This window comes from Rhipicephalus sanguineus, chromosome 4, assembly GCF_013339695.2.
Source record: "Rhipicephalus sanguineus isolate Rsan-2018 chromosome 4, BIME_Rsan_1.4, whole genome shotgun sequence".
In the NCBI taxonomy this organism is placed as follows: Eukaryota; Metazoa; Arthropoda; class Arachnida; order Ixodida; family Ixodidae; genus Rhipicephalus; species Rhipicephalus sanguineus.
Window position 1 is genome coordinate 87390207 of NC_051179.1, and position 23134 is coordinate 87413340.

A 23134-nucleotide genomic window follows, 5' to 3' on the forward strand; every position below is an offset into this window, starting at 1 on the left:
ATTGCTGTCGCCCTCGGTGGCTTAACCGATGGACATGAAAAAGAAGCCGATAGACATGGAACAATAACATGAAAAAAAAATTCCAGAAATAAATGTCATTTGAAACCGGGCCCTCTACGTGCCAGCCGAGTATTCAACCACAGAGCCACGCTGGTGGTTGAAACTAATTTGCAAACATACCCTATGCAGATGTCATGCCAGGCAAGGAATCGTGTTAACCTATGTAATATAGCATGACAGAAGAGTAAATAACAACCGGCAATAACACAATGGTCATTGCGCAAGCAGTCTGTGGTTTAATGCTTCCCACCCACTGCAAAGTGCTCAGCCATCATTCTTCATCGTCATCAGCCACATGCAGCATCAGCAAAGTGCACATAATAGCTTACAGATGTGTATCGGGTACCTCGTTTCTCCGCAGACAGATGAATAATGGCGTAGTGGGGCCGTCCGACTTCACAAAATTTATGCTTTACGGAGTAGTCGATACCTTGCGGATAATGAAAACTTTAAACACAGTTCGCCTTGCCCCAACACAAAGCTGTGCTCAGAATTTGTATTAGGCAGTGTCGTAAACTCCAGTAAATGTTTTTAAAACGAAAAGAGAACTAGGTGTGTTTTGTGTTGCCGTCAAACTTAGCCCACTTTCGGCTTCTGCATACGGTTATTTAAAGAAAAAGGAACCTAACTTGCTTGAGGCAAGCCCTTGACGTCCCCTCATGGGAGGCCTAGGCCCGGCCACTTAAACCTGCTGGTTTCCCATAATAAAGTTTATTCCTCCTCCTCCGCCTTGCTAAGGCGGAAAGATGGGCTAATTGGTATCGGGCATAATCGAACCCTGTCGTACCTGTGCTTAGTTTTACGCTAGCACTGATGTCCTAATATCATTACTTGCGTTTTCAGCATGGGGACTCGCAGGCACCCCACATAATCTTGACTAAATTGTAACTTCGATGGGAAGGCACGCCCATGGTCATGGGTTTGGTAACCTACACAGAACATGCCTGCATTCGGCACCTCTTGCACTAACGCCGGCCACGGCGGTCTAGTGGTTATGGTGCTCCACTGCTGACACGAAGGTCCCGGGATTGAATTCCGGCTGTGGCGGCAGCATTTCGATGGAGGCGGGATGCTAGAGGCCCGTGTACTTAAATTTTGGTGCCCCTTAAAGAACACCAGATGATCACAATTTCCGGAGCCCTCCACTGCAGCGTTTTATAAACATGTCGTGCTTTTGGGACGTAAAACCCAATAAATTATTATTCTTTTATTACTCGAGCTACCCACTTTACTATGAATGCAGTTTTACTTTACTGGCAATGTTTATTGCTATAATCATAGGATAAATAATTTTGCCAGGCTCAAAATATTCTACCAAAATATCGAAAGAAAGTGTGTGTGTGTGCGTGTGCGTTTCCTACCAACAATTTCTCGGCACACTCGAGAGAGATAATCTTGGTGGTAACTAAATTCGTCTTTCCCAGGCTCAAATTTGTACCTTTACTGGCCATGGGATTCCTGGCGCACAAAGTGAGACCTACTAAAGAATTCCTGACCGTTAGTATAAACCACTGCGTTCACTACAAGTACCACGTCAAGTGGCACGCGATGATAAATAGAAGCAACGCGATCAACCAACCACGCACGCCATCGAAGACCTTTTGAAATCCAACCAGAAATGTCACGATATGTTTGCGTATGCCTAGAAAATGAGGAAACAGCCTCGTCCGCTCTGCCTTTTAAGCTGCCAATATATTTCACTCGAGCTTTCACGCTGTAAGCATGTTTTCTCGCTTCCGCCTGTGTGTAACTTTTGACGTATAGATTTTCTCGCAGCCGTCGTTGGTTTTCTCAGCCGTCACAACCTTTGACGGCATAAAATCAAGAATCCCCTTACTTTCTCTTGCGGAGTCTACAGAAATGCCCGTTTCCTCGGAAATTTCATTAACATCTTGCACATTAAAATCTTGTAGCGATCGCTGCGTGCTTGTTGACGTCAGACGGACCTGAATAAAGCTTTTTTTTCATTCATGACCTTCCTCCTGATGTTTGCGCGCTATACTTTACTTTACTTCTGTTTATTTAGTGCGCGGTTTCAACAAGTTGGATTTCTAAAGCGTAGGTTTTCACCGCGAAACAACAATAGCCTATGAACATGTCCCTGTCCTGGAAAGCCGCTGACGTGACTGGTACTTAGCTTGGTTAGAGCCATGCAGCAGGCGCCAATAACTCCAATCCTTTGATTGCCATACTGCAAAAATTTGTATTTCACTGCCATCAACTCAGTGTTCACATACGTCATAAATAGGGCCGATTAGGATCACTCGGATAGAAAACTCGGTGTTCGTCTTTGGGCTTGTGTAATTGCGCATTGTAGTTTCACAAAGGCGATCCAAATTTTATACATAAGTGGATTTTGCATGCAAGTCTGGAACAATTAAAAGATCCCCTGTGATGAAATTTGGGCGCATTGGGGAAGCACATGTAATATCTGTATGTCAAGATCAATACTTGCGAAAAAAATGTGCGCAGCTTGTATTAGTGGCGCCAGGCTAGTAGTACTAAGTTTTTGCTAGTACTACTAAGTACGGCTGTGCTAGGCTATTCTCCGGTTTCGGTCGGTTCCCCACGCTACGTACGTCTTACGCGGTTTTGATGAGAATGTATCACGTGACTAGCTGTTACGAAGTTCTTGGCGGGAACGTGTCATTTGACTAGTTGATACGTGATGCTCATAGGCATAGAGGGGGGGGGGTCAAGGGGGCGCTAGCCCCCCACTGAGAAAAGTTGGGGGGGGGGCGGAGCCCCGACACTTTCGACAGTGGTGACGTCGCCTGCGCACTACTGGGAAAACAACTTCTGTGGCGAAGTGTTCCTTCAACACAGCAATCACGTCATTATATAAAGAAATTTGTCCTACGCTTCTGCTGTGAAAATTGTCTTGCGTGTCTTACGACCACGCACTGTGTATATAGGTTCTCTGTGGTGCAGGCCGCCAATGCGACACTTTCGCGACTTGCGCTCCAGCATTCTAAAGGAGGCTACTGCTGAGCAGAGGCACTATAAAGGTAGAACACTCTGTCATGCTTTTATTCTGCTTTACCTCAAATTTACATCATGGTCAACTCAAATACGGGCGGGGACCAGTAAACGCTTTATGAACCGCTGAAACGCTCTTCCTGAATCAGAATATTCATTTTCTTTCATCGAAAAGGAAAAGCATCACCGCTGCTTTATATGCGAGCTGCTGTAGGTCGATAAAAGGGCAGAAGTGTTAAGTGTTTTTATATGGGCCTGAATCGGAGAGCTAAAAAAAAAGTCACAGTTTCGCCGCAAGGGCGAAGCAATGAATGCGGTAGCAAGAAACTAATGCTATACGAAGTGAGGCTCGCCAATGGGTACCCTCAGTTTGAACAGCGCTCCTGTTGCAAAGGTGGCCGAAGCAGCGAAGGAAACTAGCGCGCTTCAAGTGTCGAGCTGGGACACTTGATAGTTTGCGCTCATCTTCTGTTTGTTCGTTTAGCGGCGTCCCTTGAGCTTGAGTGACTTTCGTACGCTCCGTAACATGAGCGCGGACATCACGGAGAAAGCTCGAAACACCCCTTTTCCCCTCACCACGAGAAAACCGCGCGAGCAGACAGCGGAAGGGCAAGGTTCTCCGTGCGCAAATATAAGAAGAAGCGAGCGAGCTCGCCGACGACTTTTAAATGCGCCCGTCGTGCTCCTCGCGCCATCTCGCTGGTAATGAAGAAACGATTATAAGCGCCTGCCGTATCTGAGTCCTGCCAGCGGTAAAGGGTGCGTATATAACGCTCGCCGTAAGCTACCTGAAGGATCTGCGCTTTCTGGCGTAGTGGTTAGCGCCACGCGCTGCGGAACGAGAAGTCGATGGTTCGATTCCGCGCTTCGGAAGGATTTCTCTGAATTATTTTCTTTGAGACTTTGATATATATATATATATATATATATATATATATATATATATATATATACGGTGCATGACGGCGGCGACGGCAAAATTCAGCCGGGACTGTCCATATAATTGCTATCGCAATAATATCACACCTTCTCCCGCTAAAGGGGACCATGACACGATGTGAAGCCGGAGCACTTGCACGTTCGCGTTGCGTTGGCGTTTGTTGGGCATGCTACCGACCTCGCGTCGTGGAACGCGAAGAGGAACAATACGCGCGTCGTGTCTTCCCTCTAGCCTGGCCGTTATTTCTCACAGGACGAGCACGGAACGCGGTCGACAGGCGCGCGAGTGGGGGGCAGCGTAGGAGGGGAGAGACAGGAGGAGGGGACGCGCATGGGCTGGCGCTCATCGCGGCGTTGCACAGGAGAGAATTTCGGCATGTCGAGCCCGCTTTTCAGAGGAGTCAACCGAAGCAAGCGCTGGGCTGCACGCGCGCAGCGCTCCACCCGCTTTATATTCACACTTGAAGGAGGGGAGACTAGAGGAGGAGAATAGTGCATGTGCCACGAGAGCAGAAGAGAGAACGCAGGAGAAGCACAAGCAGGTGTTGGGAGAGAAGGGGAGAGAGCATTGCGCAGCTGTTGGAAAGAGGGAAAGAGGAGAGTTGCGCATGCGTAGTGTGAGTACGGACGCCAACGCCGCGGGACATACGCCCGAGCAAGAGATACTTCGCATCTAAAAGGCTTACGGTTTAGTGTCAATTTGATTTGCCTTGCTTATCATATGGTAGCTTTCAGCGATCGCAGCACATTTGGAGGCGCAGCTGTCAAGCTTGCCCCGTGACTTGTTCTACCGGACCAGGAACATCGTGAAGGTCCAAGGTTTTCTGGACTAAAGAGCATGAATTGACAGCCGGACTAGTTTGTCTTCATTCATCTTGAATTGACTTGTACAGCGCAAAAAACAACCAACAGGATTGCCAAAGAAGCACACACGACCAGCGCTCTTTATTTCTCTTTCTCCCCCTCTCTTAGCAAAGCTGCGTTCGCAGAATTGTATACGCGCAGAAATAGCTCAACATCATTACACTACAACTGAAAAAATGTATTATTATACTCTTAGGAATTCATCTCGCCCGCTGCAATAATTCGCCTCTGCCTCTGTGAGCGGCGGGCTGCCTCCATGAATGCCGTTCAAAATGAGATTCTTTCCGGCGATTGCGAAAACGCTTAGCTGTAGTTCAGCATAAAAATGCGATGCTTAATGTGCATACATCATTCTAACGCCGTGATATTGCAGATTTTTGACGTCCAGTAAGAACCAGGCAACTTTAAGGCAGACCGAAAAATGTTCGACGAATGGCAAAGAACCAGTGGTAAAAATTATGCTGAATTGAATATAGTGTGTTCTCTTATTTTTTACGCAGTAGGGCAAGAGTGGTCACTACGCGACCTATTATTTTCGCGTCATTTGTTGCACCGCCGTACGAGCAGGTGTTGTGTGTATGAGCCAGAAAATTTTGACCAATCATTAACGTTATAATCGCCCACATTTTTTCAAAGAAGGTTCGCGCTTGCACTGTTAGCACAGGCGTCTTTACTTGGACGGACCGGAAGGCCCTCCAAGCAACGTCGCAAATGTTATTACGTTGAGTATAAAGAAGGTAATACGCTTCTTATACGCCAAAATCTTACACTTTAAGGTAAACTGGTGGTTGACGAGTTAACAACAATGGTAATATAGTAATATAATAGTAGTAGTTTCTGTTGCTTGGAGGGCCTTCCGGTCCGTCCAAGTAAAGGCGCCTATGCTAACAGTGCAAGTGCGAACCTTTTTTTGAAATATGTGGGCGATTATAACGGTTGCTTCCGCATTGGTCGTTAGCAGTTTATGATCGGTCAAAATTTTCTGGCTCATACACACAATACTTGCTCTTAACGCGATGCAACAAATGACGCGAAAATGATAAGTCGCGTAGTGACCACTCATGCGCGACTGCGTAAAAAAATGACAGAACACACTATATTCAATGCAGCATATTTTTTACCATTGGTTCTTTGCCATTCGCCTAACATTTTTTGGTCAGCTTTAAAATTGTGTGCTTCTTACTGGACGTCACAATTCTGAAATATCACGGCGTTAAAATGACGTATGCACATTAAGCATCGCATAGGAATAGCCGGAAAATGTCTCATTTTGAACAGAAATCAGGGAGGCTGCCCGCTGCTCACCCAGGCAGAGGCGAATTATAGCAGTGGGCGAGATGAATTCATAAGAGTATAATACATTTTTTCAGTTGCAGTATAACGATGTTGAGCTATTACTGCGCTTATACAATTCTGCGAACGCAGGTTTGCTAAGAGAGGGGGAGAAAGAGAAATAAAGAACGCTGGCCGTGTGTGCTTCTTTGCCAACCCTGTTATATTTTGCGTTGTACAAGTCAATTCAAGATGAATCAAGACCAACTAGTCCGGCTGTCAATTCATGCTCCTTAGTCCAGAAAAGCTTGGACCTTGACGATGTTCCTGGTCCGGTAGAACAAGTTGCGGGGCAATCTTGACAGCTGCGCTTCCAAATGTGCTGAAGTTCACTGCCTTATTCGTCGCATTTTTGCAAGCCACCGAGATCGCTGAAGGCTACCATATGATGAGCAAGGCAAATCAGATTGGGACTAAAGCGTAAACCTTTTTTAGCCCTCCCATTCCGACCCATATAAAACACTTAACACTTCTGCCCTCTCATTGACCCACAGCAGCTTGCGTATAAAGCAGCGGTGATGCTTTTCCTTTTCGATGAAAGAAAATGAATATTCTGAATCAGGGGTGCTATGCAGGATGGCCCGAGTTTGGAGAAACTCGGGATCATTCCGAGCTCTGGCGACACCCCCTTTTGAGCGAGCTAATAGTACGAGAAGGTGAAATCCATCCCTCAGCGCGCACTCCGTTCTATTGGTTACGATGGAACGCGGCGTCACGTCAAGGGCGGTCGAGAAGCTTGGGTGCTGCTGCTGGAAAACATTTATTTACAGATGTTATTTACAGGGAGGGTGGGAGCGGTCCTTAAGGGGCCGCCCCGTACAAACACTAGGTGGGCTCCCTCTTACGGGAGCCCATTGGCGATGGCCGCGGCCCGGGCCCGCTCGACCAAGGCCCGTTGGGCCGTCAGGTCAGAGCAGCCGAGCAGGGCTGCCTCCCAGTCCTCCCGCGAAGGGTTGGGTAGTGGAATAAGGTTTGGGGTTTTTTGGCATGCCCACACCATGTGGAAAATGTCACAGGAATTTTCCTCACAATGCGGGCACTTCCCCGTGCAAGCGGGGTCAAAGTGTTTTATAATTGCCGGGCACAATAAAGTTTTGGTATAAAGGCGAAGGAGGATTCGCTCCTCCGCCTTCGTGAGGCCTTTACAGGGTTTTGGATAGATATTATGGCCGGATTGATAAAATTGTGTGACCTCCTTAAAGGTGTAGGCGGGATTGGGTTCGAGGTCCGGATCGGTAGGGGACGAGGATGGTGCCCGGAGAGTGAGCGCGCGGGCAGCGGCATCGGCCGTCTCATTACCATCGAGGCCCGTGTGAGCCGGAGCCCATATGATCGTTCGGTGCGCGGGGGCACCTAGGTAGCTGCTGTTCTGCAAAATTTTATAGGCAAGGTACGGAATGTATCCCTGTTCTATATTGCGACAGGCACCCCTTGAGTCGGTGATGATGACCCTTGAGTCCTGATCTGCGGCGGCTAGTGTGATGGCGATCTCCTCCACGTGCGTAATGTTATGTGCACGGAAGGTGAGTCCGTTTACAGCGGTGTTTTGGTGGACGACCGCAGCCGTGTACCAACCCCCGTGGTGCGGGCCGGAGGCGTCCACGTAGAATACTCCGAATTTGTGGCCGTAGTGTCGAGCCAAGGCTTCTGCCCGCGCGAGGCGTCGGCCACTATGGTCGTCTCGGGTCATGTTAGCCGGAAGAGAGCGCACGTGCAGGGAGTATCGACAAATTTCTGGAATCTGTACGCGCTCTTCCGTATGTATTGAATGATTGATGTGTAGTCGGGCAAGGAGGCGGCGACCCGACGGTGTTTTAGAGAGTCTAGTATATTGGTTAGTCAAGTGCGCCTCTCGAAGCTCCTTGAAGGTGTTCACCATTCCCAGGCCCAGAAGGCGCTGGTTAGAGGTGCTGACAGGAAGGTCGAGGGCGCGCTTGTAGATTTTGCGGAGAATGACTTCGAGTGCATTCTCGTCGAATTTGCGTAGGTGGAGGTATGGAGCCGAGTACAGGACTCAGCTGGTTACGAATGCATGCGCCAGCCGCAAGGCGTCTTTGCATCGTAACCCCCCGCGCTTGTTGGAAACCCGGCGGACTATCCGGCCCACCTGGTCCCCCACCTTACGCAATTTGGTCAATGCTGTATCTGCTCTGCGATTTTTATGTATAAAGAGCCCCAGTACTGTAATCTCGTCGCGTTCGGGTATGGGTCCGCTGTGAAGGGAGAGGTCAATTTTTGTGGTGCACTTTGGCGATGGGCGTATGTGCACAAATTCCGATTTGGACGGGGAGCACTGAAGGCCGCAGCGACGGGCATAGTCATCCACGATGTCCGCCGCTTGCTGCAGGCTTGCCTCCATGTCTCCTGCCGAGCCGTGTGACGCCCATATGGTGATGTCGTCGGCATAGAGCGCATGCTGTATGCCTTCGACTTTCGCCAGCAGAGCGGGGAGTCTCATCATTGCTAGATTGAATAGGAGGGGCGAGAGGACCGCTCCCTGCGGGGTCCCTCTCGTGCCTAATCGGTAAGGGCCGTGTTCAGTGTCCTGAATCCGAATGTATGATTGTCGGTCAGTGAGGAATTGTTTAATATAGTTGAAGGTGTTGTGGCCGCAATCCACTTGTGAGAGATGCGTCAGAATAATTTCGTGGGTCACGTTATCAAAGGCCCCGTTCAGATCCAAAGCGAGCACAACTTTGTCATTCAGGGGATACTCGACTGGATCGATGATCTCATGATCGAGTTGAAGCAAGACATCCTGAGCGGACCTTTGTGGGCGGAACCCGAACATGGTGTCTGCAAATGCATTTTTGGTCTCCAGGAACGCGGACAACCTGTCGCGCACCATCGTCTCCATTAATTTCCCACACAAGAAGTAAGGGAGATGGGGCGGAGGTTGTCCGTGTTAATGGCTTTGCCCGCTTTGGGTATGAAGGTGACCAGGGCGGTCTTCCACTCAATTGGTAGGGTTGTTTCCCCGATCCAAATGGAGTTGATATAGGCAAGGAGCATGGTGTAGGCCGAGTCAGGAAGATTGGCAAGTAATTTCACGGTAATTTTATCCCGTCCCGGTGCCGTACCTCGCCTCATTTTTGCTAGGGCCGCCTTCAGGTCGTGTAACTGGAACAGTTGATCCAGCTCCGCGTTCTCGGTACCTGCATACGAGTACGCCGGCCCTCGCGAGTCTTGCTGTGTGCATAGATATTGGTCTCGGAGTTTACATGCCAATTTTGCCGTGTCTCCGTCGAAGCTGTGAAACGCTCGTTGCAGATGCTTTTGTGTCTCTGTTCGAGTTTGGGTCGGATCAATTAAGGCGCGGAAGAGGCGCCAGGTACTCCGGCTGGACATTTGTCGAGCGGCCGTGTTGCAACGCTCCACCCAGTTAGAGTCAGCGAGCTGGGCCGCGTACTCTGCTGCTCGCTGGGTGAGCTCCGCGATGCGAATTTTGAGCTGCCGATTGTGTTTTTGCCGGCGCCATCGGCGGACGAGGCTGCGCCGGGCCGCCCAGAGGTGAAGGAGGTGGTTATCTACCGCCGGAGTCGCCTCCGAGAGTTTAATCTGTGTTTCTGTGGAGCGAAGAGTGGAAACCAGTTGCTGGGACCAAGCATGGTATCCTTGCTCCTCAATGGGTGTCGAATTGGCGTATATTTGCCGAAACTTCGTGTAATCGGGTAATTTTGCCTCTCCGTAGGGTTTTGCTAAAGGATGGGTGCGAATGGTGGTGTTGAGTATGCAGTGGTCGCTGCCGAGGGTCTCCTCGGTGTTGACCCAATCCGCATACTTGATGTTTTTTGTGAGGGTAAGGTCCGGACAGGTGTCCCGGGTCACGGAGTTACCCACGCGAGTTGGGTAGGCAGGGTCGGTGTGAAGAGTTAGGCCCAGCGTGGACATAAGTTCCGCCAGCTTACGTCCACGTCTCTCCTCACGCGCATACCCCCAAAGTGTGCTGGGGGCATTAAAATCATCCACGATCACCAGAGGGTCCCTGCCTGCAGCCTTTAAGGCGCGGCTAAAAAGGTCTGCGAATGTGATGTTGGTTACTCTCGGTGAACAATAAATGTTTAGCACGTGCAGTGGCGGGTCCTGTTTACGCAGCGGAAGGAGTGTCACCATCACGTACGAGAAATCTGGCTTAAGGTCAAGATCAACTAAATTGGCCGTATAACTTTTGTGAACGCAGATGCAGGATAAAGGGTCCTGCTGAAACGTAGCATAGTTTGTGAGTGTGGCAGCACTCCCTGGCTCCTGGAGGGCTACCACAGCAGGAAGGTTTTGAAATGCTGCGAGGAAAAGCCGGAGGTTGGCCCGCTTGGTGTGAGCCTTAAAGCCCCGACAATTCCACTGGGTGATTTGGATGGGGGTGGCCGTATTGGATAGCTTGGGTGGTGTCGTCAAACTTCTTTCATATGTTTGTCGTTCCACTGAGTGTGGAAGTGCACCCATGCAAGGAAAGTGGCAGAAAGCTCTACTATCTATATTTTTTATGTGTGCGCGGGCCGTTTGAATTCATTTTCAAGCGTTTAATGTCTGCACTAAGTATCCTTTAGGATAATCAGCACCGTGACCTTTGAGATAAGTTCCGACCGAGCGCCTTATAACACGGCGTCTAGAGCTAATCGCCGAGGCCACGTGTATAAAAACCATGGTCGGCCTGTACATTCTAGCGCGTTGCTCGGTTGGCGCGCGCCCTCGTCGTTCTCTTCTTCATCGTCTGCTCGCTCCCAGAGCACGTGCGCCCGGCTGACTAGCTAATTGGCTGGGTGGTATACCTAGCTAAGTCAGGACGTGCTATGACGAAGCTGATTAGGCCAAATCATGGGAAGGCCGAGCTAACTAAGCCACGTCTTACTAAGACCATGCTAATGAAGTCGTGTAAAGCTAGGAACACGATAATTAAGATCATGCTATCTAACACGCTGCTAGTTAGGAGCATGTAATTAAAGCTAAGATAATCAAGACCTTACTCACCGAGATCGTGTTAATTACGGTCGTTCTAATTAGGATGTTGCTAATTACATCTGCACTATTCAGGACCTTGCGAATTAAACCTGAGTAATTAATACCGTGGTAATTAAGACACTATAAATGAATGTTAACTAACACGACGCTAATTAGGAACGTGTTGATCAGGATCGTGCTCATTAGAATTATGCTAATTACCTCTGTACTATTCAGCACCTTGCGAAATAAAGCTGAGTCATTAATGCCGCTGTAATTAAAACATCAACAATTAGTGCTAATAACACGACGCTAATTAGGAGCGTGTACTCAAAACCAATATAGTGAACACCTTACTCACTGAAGTCGTGTTAATTAGGATCGTGCTAATTAGTATTATGATAATTACCTCTGTGATATTCAGGACCTTGGGAATTAAACCTAGGTAATTAATGTCGTGGTAATTAAAACATTAACAATTAAGAAAGGACATTCAATATCATGTTAGTTAAGACCTTCCTAATCAATAGCACCAATATTGAAACGGAACTGACATGGTCATTACTCCGAAGCAGACCAAGCATACCGAGTAGACGAGCCACGTAAAAACCTGGAAGAAGCTAGGTGACCACAAGCTCCTCCGATGGCTCCAGCCTTGCACAAGTTGTGCAAGCTGACTAAAATATTTTATATGCAAAGAAGCTGCTGAGTAGCGTCCACCACATAAAACACTTGACAAGCATACCGGCACTATGACAGTTACGAGTTGAACTGGGGCCTTTTCAGAATCAACGAGTTTGTGCCCGAGTTCGCGCGTTAATCAATTTGATTGACAGACGCCCGCGGCGAAGAGCGGGTCCGCCCACCGCGTTTCCTCTTGCAGAGAAACAGTGCTCCCGACGCAACGCCAGCGAGCGGCACGATTAATCTATGAGCCTAATCGCACAGACTATGCACGCAGGCACGAAGAACTAAAGGTTATATCATCGCGTGGGTACGATGTCTCGCATTCACTTTCACCGCTCTCATGACGTACCACTCACAGCTATGAAGCAAGCGTCCTGGTGGGATTTTCGGCGAGAACTGTTTACTTGTTTACTATTTACTTGTTTGTGGAGGCATTGTTTCTACCAATTCGCTACTACAGTAAAATCTTCGCACGTGTTATGTAAGTATAGCAGTAACCTGTCCGTTTATTTATCTGTAATATTCCAGAGAAGCGAAACGAGCTGCACCAGAGTGCTGCGCGTGCGCCTTCGTTGACTTCGAGAGTGGAAATTTCCATGCTGCAGGTGGAACGAAAGAATTATCCGAAAGAGGACAAACGCCCACGAACACGCCCATGGGAGGCGCGATGATCAGTTGGCAAAAAGATAGCGCGACAATCACGCTGACGTCGCTGCACTGTCAAAATGTTGACTTAGTGGCGGCGCTGACGCGTTCGCTCGCGGTGTTCCTTTGAAAACCGCCGCAAATGGCGCACATGTGTACGTGATGCCATGCTCGTTCTTGCAGCCTTTTTATCAACGCTGCTATCGCGTGCTCCGCACTGTCCTCCTGTCATGACCGCCGTATAGCAAGCGCGGAGCAAACTCGTGTGCCAGAGAAGCTCGGGCCATCCTGCATAGCACCCCAGGAAGAGAATTTCAGCTGTTCATAAAGCGTTTACTGGCCCCCGCCCCGTATTTGAGTCGTCCATAACGTAAATTTCAGGTAAAGCAGAATAAAAAGAATGACAGAGTGTTCTATCTTTGTAGTGCGCCTGCTCAGCGGTAGCCTCCTTTAGAATGCTGGAGCGCAAGGCGCGAAAGCGTCGCATAGGCGGCCTGCACCACAGAGAGCCTATATGTGGAGTGCGTGGTCGTAAGACGCGCAAGACAATTTTCACAGCAGAAGCGTAGGACAAAGTTCTTTATATAATGGCGTGATTGCGGTGTTGAAGGAACACTGCGTCACAGAGGTTCTTTTCGCAGTAGTCCGCAGGCGACAGTCACCTCTGTCGAAAGTGTCGGGGCTCCGCCCCCCCCTAACTATTCTCAGTGGGGGGCTAGCGCCCCCCTTGACCTTCCCCCCCCACTATGCCTATTAGCATCACGTATCAACTAGTCAAGTGACACATTCCCGCCAAGAACCTCGTAACAGCTATTCCCGTGATACGTTCCCACCAAAAACCACGTAACAGGTGCGTAGCGTGGGGAACGGACCGAAACCGGATAATAGCCAAGCATAGCCATACCTAGTACTACTAGCAAAAAACTTAGTACTACTAGCCTTGCGCCACTAATACAAGCTGCGCACATTTTTTTCCCAAGTATTGATCTTCACATACAGATATTACATATGTTTCGCCAATACTCCCAAATTTAATCACTGGGGATCTTGTAGTTGTTCCAGACTTGCATGCGAAATCCACTTATGTATGAAAATTTAGATCGCCTTCGTAAAACTACAATGCGCAATTACACAAGCCCAAAGACGAACACCGAGTTTTCTATCCGAGTGATCCTAACCGGCCCTATTTATGACGTATGTGAGCACTGAGTTGATGGCAGCGAAATACAAATTTTTGCAGTATGACAATCAAATGATTCGAGGTATTGGCACCTGTTGCATGGCTCTAACCAAGCTAAATACCAGTCACGTCAGCGGCTTTCTAAGACGGGAACATGTTCAGAGGGTACTGTTGTTTCGCGGTGAAAACCTACGCTTTGAATACCCAACTTCTTGAAGCCGCGCACTAAAGAAACAGAAGTAAAGTAAAGTTTAGCGCGCAAACATCAGGAGGAAGGTCATGAATGAAAAAAAACTTTATTCAGGTCTGTCTGACGTCAACTAGCACCAAGTGATCGCTACAAGATTTTAATGTGCAAGATGTTAATGAAATTTCCGAGGAAACGGGCATTTCTGTAGACTCCGCAAGAGAAAGTAAAGGGATTCTTGATTTTATGCCGTCAAAGGTTGTGACGGCTGAGAAAACCAACGACGGCTGCGAGCGAATCTATACGTCAAAAGTTACACACAGGTGGAAGCGAGAAAACATGCTTACAGCGTGAAAGCTCGAGTGAAATATATTGGCAGCTTAAAAGGCAGAGCGGACGAGGCTGTTTCCTAATTTTCTAGGCATACGCGAACATATCGTGACATTTCTGGTTGGATTTCAAAAGGTCTTCTATGGCGTGCGTGGTTGGTTGATCGCGTTGCTGCTATCTATCATCGCGTGCCATTTGACGTGGTACTCGTAGTGAACGCACTGTTTCATGCTAACGGTTAGGAATTCTTTAGTAGGTCTCACTTTGTGCGCCAGGAATCCGATGGCCAGCAAACGTACAAATTTGAGCCTGGGAAGGACGAATTTCATTACCACCAAGATTCTCGCTTTCGAGTGTGCCGAGAAATTGTTGGTAGGAAACACACACACTTTCTTTCGATATTTTGATAGAATATTTTGAACCTGGGAAAATTATTTATCCTATTGATTATAGCAATAAACATTGCCAGTAAAGTAAAGACTGCATTCATAGTAAAGTGGGTAGCTCGAGTAATAAAAGAATAATAATTTATTGGGTTTTACGTCCCACAACCACGACATGTTTATAAAACGCTGCAGTGGAGGGCTCCGGAAATTGTGATCATCTGCTCTTCTTTAAGGCGCACCATAATTTAAGTACAGGGGCCTCCAGCATCCCGCCTCCACAAAATGCTGCCGCCACAGCCGGGATTCAATCCTGCGACCTTCTTGTCAGAAGTGGAGCACCATAACCACTAGACCGCCGTGGCAGGTGCTAGCACAAGAGGTGCCGAATGCACGAATGTTCTGTCTAGGTTACCAAAACCACGACCATAGGTGCGCCTTCCCATCGAAGTTAGAATTTGGTAAAGATGATGCCTGGTACCTGCGAGTCCGCATGCTGAAAACACAAGTGATCATAATAGGACTTCATTACTAGCGTAAAATAAGACAATGACGACAAGGTACGATTATGTCCGATACCGAGTAGCCCAACTTTCCGCCTTAGCAAGTGAGGTTTTTTTTTACATAGCCGAATCCAGAAGCCAAAAGGGGGCTAAGCTTTACGGGAACACAAAACCCGCCTAGGCGTTTTTTATTAAAAAAACGCCAGGCCCGCGTGGAAAGCGCAGCACAGACACAGCGTCAGCTCGAAGAGCCTCATTTCTAGAGCCCGTTAAAATCTCTGTTGTGGCTACTAATAGGCTACAAGTGCACTAGCAACGTACCCACTTCGCCACAAATCATAATTTTTGTGAAGTTGGGAAGCACCCACCACGACATTACGCGTCATTCTGCGGAGAAGCGAGGTGCCAAATGTGCAGTTTCTTGATGCGACGGCTGATGACGATGAAGAATTATGACTGAGCCTTTTGTAATGGGTTGGAAGCTTTAGAGGACCCACTAGTTGCGTAATTCGCATTTTGTGACGCCGGTCGCTATTTCACTCTCCCACCACGCTTTATAATACACGTTAACGTGAGAAAAAGAGAGAGAAAGGAAATTAACTTTATTGAGACCTTGAGGAAATGGATCATGGGAGACTTACGGACTTCCTTGGCAACCAATAGAAGTGCACTTGCGACCAACCCACTACGCTATAAATCATCATAATTTTTGTGAAGTAGGGAAGCAGCCACTATACAATTTTTCGTCATTCTGCGGGAATTCCTGGTACGCGCTAAATACCTGTACGACATTGTGTGCACTTTGTTGATGTTGTGGCAGTTGACGATGAAAAATAACGGTAGAGCCCTTTGTAGAGGGTTCTACGGAGAACCGTGGTACCTGCTAAACACCTGCAGGGCATTTGTTGATTCTGTGGTTGATGACGATGAAGAATTATGGAAGAGGCCTATGTAATGGGTTGGAAGCATTCAACAAGCCACTCGTTGCGCAGTTCGCATTGTGTGACGCCTGGTTACAGAATTCACGTTGCGTGACGCTTGGTTGTTATTTTACTGTTCTACCACGCTGCATTACATATGTTGATGTGGCTCCTTCTCGACATGAAGCCTGTATAGGGTCCTTTTGCAGAGCGGTTTCAAGCACCGGCGTGGCCCTGAGGTGGAACACTGGGCTCCCACGCAGAAGGCCCAGGTTCGAACCTCGTTCATCCTGGAATTTGTTTATTTCGTTTTTTTTTCTTATCTTTAGCGATGGTGGTTACAGACACCGGCGGCGGCGCGGACAACTACGGCGCCAAAAACGGCCCTTGTGATCTCATAACAGCTATCGCTGTAAAAAAAAGAAATACTGGCGATTACGATACTACCTTATGTGAATTCTGAGCACAGGTTCGTGTTGGGGCAAGTTAAATGGTGTTTGTAGTTTAGGTTTTCCGCAAGGCATCGGCTACACCGTAAATCATAACTTTTGTGAAGTCGGGCAGCACCCACTATACCATTATTCGTCTTTCTGCAGATAAGCGAGGTACCCGATGCACATCTGTAAAGTATTATGTGCACTTTGTTGATGCTGCATGTGGCAGATGACGATGAAGAATTATGGCTTAGCACTTTGCAGTGGGTGGGAAGCATTCAACCACAGACTGCTTTCGCAATTAGCATTGTGTGATGAAGAGTTGTTATTTTACCCTTCTACCACGCTTCATTACACAGGTTAACGCGATTCCTTCCAGGCATGACGCCTGTATAGGTTATTTTTCCAAATGAGTTTCAAGCAGCAGCGCGGCTGTGTGGTTTAATTCTCGGCTGCCAGGCAGAGGGCCTGGTTTCAAATGCCATTCAATTCTGGCAATTTTAGTTATGGTACTTTTTCATGTCTACCAGCTACTTTTTCATGTCTATCGGTTACGCCACCGACGGCGACAGAAATGGCGACAGCGATGCCGCTCAGCGCAGAAACGGAGGCCTAATAGCTGCGCTCTAATAGTTTGTAATAAATATGGGTCAATTTATTACTTTAACAGAAACTCAAAAAAGCAACATGAGTCATGTCTAATAAACCAGTGCTTTGTCAACACCTCATGACTAAACCAACGAGCTTGACGACGTTTAAACTGTTTCACGTGCCACATAGTTGCTTTGTAACAGTTCTTTCGCAAGAGACGCAATACTTGAAGTGGTAGACGATGGAAGTGAACATGTTAGGCACCGACGAATTGGTAGAAAGGATCCCAAAGGGAGTGCATAAAATTAGCTAATATGGGCTGAAGCATTTTTATTAATATTTCAAAGGAATTTTAATAATTTATGTCCAATTCTTGGCCAATCTCTCACTACAGGTGTGAGCCACGTCAAAAGGAAATCATCATTAGCAGTAGCATTTTTTAGAGGCACTCGATTGATGCCACGTACGAGAAAACGTTAACTATTGTCCAGAAGAGCGCACCTGTTTGCAGGACGAATCACCCCTTATACATATCTTGTCACCGCCATTACTCCCATGTGAAAGAGGACGCTATCGAAGAAAGAACAATGACGATATCTTTGTAGCAAATAATACAGCAACCTTATGCGCTCCCATTTAGACATTTTTCGCGCAGCCAATGCAAGCAAAAATACCATGTTCAATAAAAGTGAGCCGATTACTGTGTTACATATCCATAAGAGCGAAGTCCAAATTTCACTCCTGAATACCGACGATAGAAGGTTAGATGTTTCAACTGACATATAACTTTGACATATTTTGGGGACATGAACACACTGACAAACAATTGTTGGTGCAGGCTTAAAGGTAAACATTCGGCAGAAATCTGTCTGGTTGGGTAATAGACTAACGGCGAAAAAGAGAAAACTCCAACCAGAAATTTATTTTAGATACTGGACGTTTCGAAGCCTGACCGGCTTCTTCTTCAGAGGTGAGACGGCCCGAGACGCACGGCGCTTATATTGGTGCACCTACTGTTCTCATCACTGATCGCGGTGCAGCATTTACTGCGGAGTTATTGCAACAGGTCGCCAAGCTAACGCACACCAACCACCGGAAGACCACAGCCTATCATCCCCAAACCAACGGTTTGACGGAGCGATTAAACAGAACACTGGCTGACATGCTGTCTATGTACGTGGATGTGGAGCACAAAACGTGGGATCAAATTTTGCCGTATGTGACGTTTGCTTATAATACAGCTGTGCAAGAGACCACCGAGCTTACACCATTCGAGCTTGTTTACGGACGTCGCGTCACAACACCGTTAGACGCCATGCTCCCAATAGAACACGACACCAGCAGAAATGACAGCGTTGACGACTTCATTCAGAAAGCCGAGGAAGCTCGCCAGCTTGCTCGGAACCGCATTCGCACGCAGCAGGACAACGACGCGCGCCGTTACAACATGGGCCGACGGAACGTTCTATACCAACCGGGTGACTACGTGTGGGTGTGGAGACCTATCCGACATTGTGGGCTCTCGGAGAAGTTGTTACGACGCTATTTTGGCCCTTACGAAGTTGTGCGCTGCATCAGTGATGTGAATTACGAGGTGGTGCCCCGAAGCTCTGACCCGAGTTTGAGCCGACGACGTCCACGTGCTGAGGTTGTTCACGTCGTACGGATGAAGCCGTACCACGCCCGCGAGTGATAACCGACACTGCGAATTCCGTTTGAATATTGTAGTAGGTTACCTTGGTTTTTTTTCTTCACGGAACCACCTTTCTCCCTAGTGCCTTCTTCTTGCACCCTGAACCCATCGACCGGGACGGTCGCTCTTGAGAGGGGGGAATTGACGCGAGGTAGGCTGGCAACCGTAGTGGCCAGCCCCTTGAAAGAGAACAACGAAGTTGAGCCTTCGGCGCATCGCGCCAAACAGCGTGTTCGGGCTGGCCGGTGTCCCCACCGGTCGCGTTGGTCACCGCCGGTCTTCGCCTGCCGCTGCGCCGGGACTACCAGCCCGCAACACAGCACTCGTGTTTCCCGACGTATTGCCAGATGGCGTCCATATCTCACGCAGCGCCTCTTCTATCGTCTTTAGACGACATTTGCAGCGAAGCACGCAGATACGCGGCCAATTTTTTTGCATCTTTGCCCTGTGTCTTCTCCCATCAATCAGTTAGCCTGGTGACAATATCACGAAGAGTGGACATATGTGGGATAGCAGTACATGTGTAGAGCTTTGAAAGGCAAAGCCAGAGTGTCTTGAACGGTCTTTCCGAAGTGATTTGGTGTTACGTGACGGTGCGTTTGACTTGCTGCGTATGTTTTTTCTCCGTAAATATTTGCTGGCGGAGCCTTAACAAAGGTAGATGAAAGTTAGCGTCCGTTACTGTCTCTCAATCTGACAATGTCTAGTTTTCAGTTTTAATGCTCCCAAAGGTGTTCGGAGGTCGTCCGTGTACACTGGCGCCACAATCAGCGATGAAAAAGGCAGCATGGCCTGGGTTTGCACATCAGCACCACAACACAATGACTATCACAGTTGTGAGCTTCCCGGGGGTGCAACTCCGCACGCCGAGTTAGTGGCAATATGGGGGGCTGCGAATACTATTCCCCTCAATTTTGAAGGCATTGTCCAGTGTCTACAAAGGCCGATGTGCGCATACCATCTACAAACACGTCTACTACGTTTGATGGGCTTTGCTGAGGGCTTTGGCTGTTCGATAGCGTCGCAGTCCTTGCCTCTTGGAGTTCGACGACTAGCTTCCCTGGTCTCGTGCGACCGGACGAGGCCGCATCGGTGACAGTGAGCGGCGTCGTGGGGACGGTGAACGACGGGTAGATGGACCTGGGTGTGACGTCGGTGACATAGGCGGCAGCGGGTCGTAATACGGGCGGCTGGACTGGTTGGTGACGGCTGATTCGACTCGAGGCGGCTGCACGCGGTTGCAATAGCGGGCGACGTGACCGGCGCAACCGCACGCAAAGCAGATCGGGTGGTTGTCGGAAGTGCGCCATCGGTTTGCCGGGCTAGATCCCATCCACGTGGTAGGACGCGAGGGACGGGGTGGCTGCTGATATGACGAGTGCATGGTGGGCTGCAGTCGGGGCGTATGGATGATGTCGGCGTACGCAGCCGGCACATTCGCTTCGAAGGCCTGAGGGCTGGCGACGGCTGCGGCGTATGTTTGCGGGGACACCACAGGGAGCGCTGGGGGCCGGCCTGGCTGCAACTTGCGCGTAACAGAGCGGCGCAGAAGCCGGAGGGGGCTGGTGGTATTCCGGCATGACCTCCGCGATTTCCTGCTCAATAGCCCGGCCTAGGGGAGGCAGCAGTGTGGTCGACGGCTGTGTAACATCCTGCGGGTGAGAAAAGGCCAGTAGGGAGAACTGGCGGGCAATTTCCTCGTGCACCAATGACTTGATCTCGGCGAGTAAGACGGAGTGGTCCGACACGGCCGACAAGCCAGCGAGATCGGCGTCACGTGATGGAGGTCGACGCGTCATCAGCCGCTGCCGGCGTTGCTCCTCGTAGCTTTGGCACAACGTGATGACCTCTGCCAGAATGCGAGGGTTTTTGGCGAGCATGGTGAATGCATCGTCGTCGATGCCTTTCATGACGTTCCGGATCTTGTCGGCTTCAGACATGGTTGCGTTGGCTTTCTTGCACAAGTCGAGCACGTCTTCAATGTAGCTCGTGAAAGACTCGCCGGACTGCTGGGCTCGTTCACGTAAACACTGTTCGGCTTGCAGCTTGCGAACGGCAGGGCGGCCAAACACGTCGATGATGGCGGTCTTGAAAGCGGACCACGTAGCGAAATCGAATGCGTGCTTGTTGTACCATACACTTGCCACATCCGCGAGGTAGAAAAGGAGGTTGCTCAGTTTGCCTGCCTCGTCCCATTTATTGGGGACGCTCACACGCTCGTAGATCGCGAGCCAGTCCTTGACGTCGGTGCCATCCGCGCCGGTGAAGATAGGAGGGTCGCGGATGCGGGGGACACCCGGACATGGCGTCGGTGCAAGAGGAGGCGTTTGCTGGGCGGCGTCTTGAGTCATGGTAGCAGGCACGGTACGTTATCGAAGCTCCAAGGGCATCGAATGCGGACCGTAGTTGTTTAAAGGGCACAGCACTCTCCACCAAAATATCAAGACGTTTATTAACGGGCACTCGGCGACGGCGCACGGCAGCGACAGTCAAAGCGGGGCCGACTCTCTGCACGAAGGGCGTGCTCTCAGAGAAGAGAACGACCCACTGGAAGGCTCTCGAGAGGACGACCCATTACTGAGTGGGAACGCGTCGCTACAGCATCAATAGTAAAAACATTCACTATCGCATCCTCACAGATTCGTACGAAGCGGTAAGTGAACTAACGGCGCCAACGACTGAAGATGCTGTAGCCAACGACACTAGAAGAAAGCTAAAAAGAATTCAACCTTTAAAAAAATAGATTTGTACAGTCTATAGACTGTCTAAACCTATTGCTAGACAGCGTGTAGACTGTCTGAATCTATTTTTGTAAGGGAAGACATCGGGACAAATGTTGAAACTTTCTCTGGATACCGGGGCACACTGGCACGGACGGGGGAAAGGCAGCCGCTCATACGGTCTCCGCTCAAGCGGGTGGATTTTATCACATTTTCAATTCCCCACACCCCACTTCCTCGCCACACCCGGAAGACCAAAATCCCTATCTAAAGATCTGGACAGAAGGCTCTGCTAGCAGAGCACTGATGGATTAGATTCGCACTTAAATAAAAAGCAGACAAAAAAAAACCGACTATTGGAAGCTACAACAACGCGCATGCTAAATGACCAAGGGTGAGTTTACTCGTCAACAAGAATTTTTAACAAACAAAGTTATGGCCAACTCTGCAATGCACCACACATACCAGACAAATGGTAGCAAACTAACCGACTTTCGAGTGAAAATACTTATACGCGATGCACACACTGTCAGACGCTGTGCGGAGCAGATTTAGAACATCTCATTTGCGCATGCGCAGCTTTCTGAAAAGGCAGACGGCACATTCAACATATGCTGCGCGCCGACATGACAGCTCTACGTAACTTAATAAAGTCTCACCATGAAGTCCAAAAAGCTTTCGCAATATACGGCAGTCAAAGTGGCCTGTTTCGAGTTGTGTAGGAGAGGCCGACTGACTCGTGCGAAGGAGTGACATGGAGATGGTCATCAGCCTTTAATCCCCTTTCTATTTCCCACCTTATTCTCAACAGCGGCCAAGAGTCGTCCTTTTATTTCAATAAAGGTCACATTCATTCATTCAATTAATATTCGCAAAATAAAGAACTTAAACGTTCGGACAGATCCGTGCCTGTGTACCTCAAAGACGGCGTGAACAGAGTTGCCAGGTGCTACCGAGCTAACAAGCAAATATTCACAACAAAAGAAGCCCCCAAAAAGCGGCGCAACTTTGGCGAAGAATCCTAAAATAAGCGGAAATTTAATAAATTTTCCTGTTCTTGAAAATATTTTATTTATAATAAAAATGTCACTCAAAAACGAAAGGGACTTGAAAAAAATAGTTGAATTATTTTGTACGGCGAAAATGTGCGCAACTCTGAACGAGAGCATGTATTTACTTTTTAACATCGTATCTCCTCGCACTCTCTCTCCTTGATGTATCTCTTGGGCCACGTGCTGTTAAGGATGGGTCTGTAAAGGATTTCTGATTTTTCTGGTGAAAATTCCAGCCTTGTGCCTGTGAGGTAGACATCCCATTTATCTACCACTTCCTGTAATTTCTGTTCTATTTACGCGTCACTGCCTTGCGAGATCCATATATCAACATCATCCGTGTATACGGAGCGATTGGTTCATTCGATCTCTTCACGTTTTTCTGACAATGCTGTCATAATGAGAATAAGAGCATGATCGATATGATGGGGCCCTGAGGTGTAACAAAACTGTTCATGCCCCTCACCTCAAACTCGAGTTTCCCCATGTTAAAGGTAACATTCCTATTCGTTAGGAAGTATCGAATATAATTGTACGATCTTTCTCCGAGGTTTAAGTTGGTGACCTAAGTAAGTATGGCCAAATGTGCAGGCTTGTGGAATACTTTCGTGAGATCCAACCATAATGTAGCTCTGGTTCACATTGCGCTCTGATTGCTCCCATTATTTTCCCATCCTATGGTACATACGCCATAACA

The 23134-nt window shown here is 48.6% G+C and overlaps 2 protein-coding genes across 2 annotated transcripts; both read right to left on the reverse strand.

Moving 5' to 3' along the window:
* Nucleotides 1-6915: 6915 nt before the first annotated feature.
* LOC125758076 (uncharacterized) lies at nt 6916-7879 on the reverse strand. The gene has a single exon (XM_049414820.1). The coding sequence runs from the start codon at nt 7862-7864 to the stop codon at nt 7016-7018; it is 849 nt and encodes a 282-aa protein (XP_049270777.1). The 5' UTR covers nt 7865-7879; the 3' UTR covers nt 6916-7015.
* Nucleotides 7880-9030: 1151 nt separating this feature from the next.
* Nucleotides 9031-10065, reverse strand: LOC125758249 (uncharacterized). The gene has a single exon (XM_049415265.1). It carries the CDS (start codon nt 10063-10065, stop codon nt 9031-9033), a length of 1035 nt encoding a protein of 344 aa, XP_049271222.1.
* Between the last annotated feature and the right edge of the window lie 13069 nt (nt 10066-23134).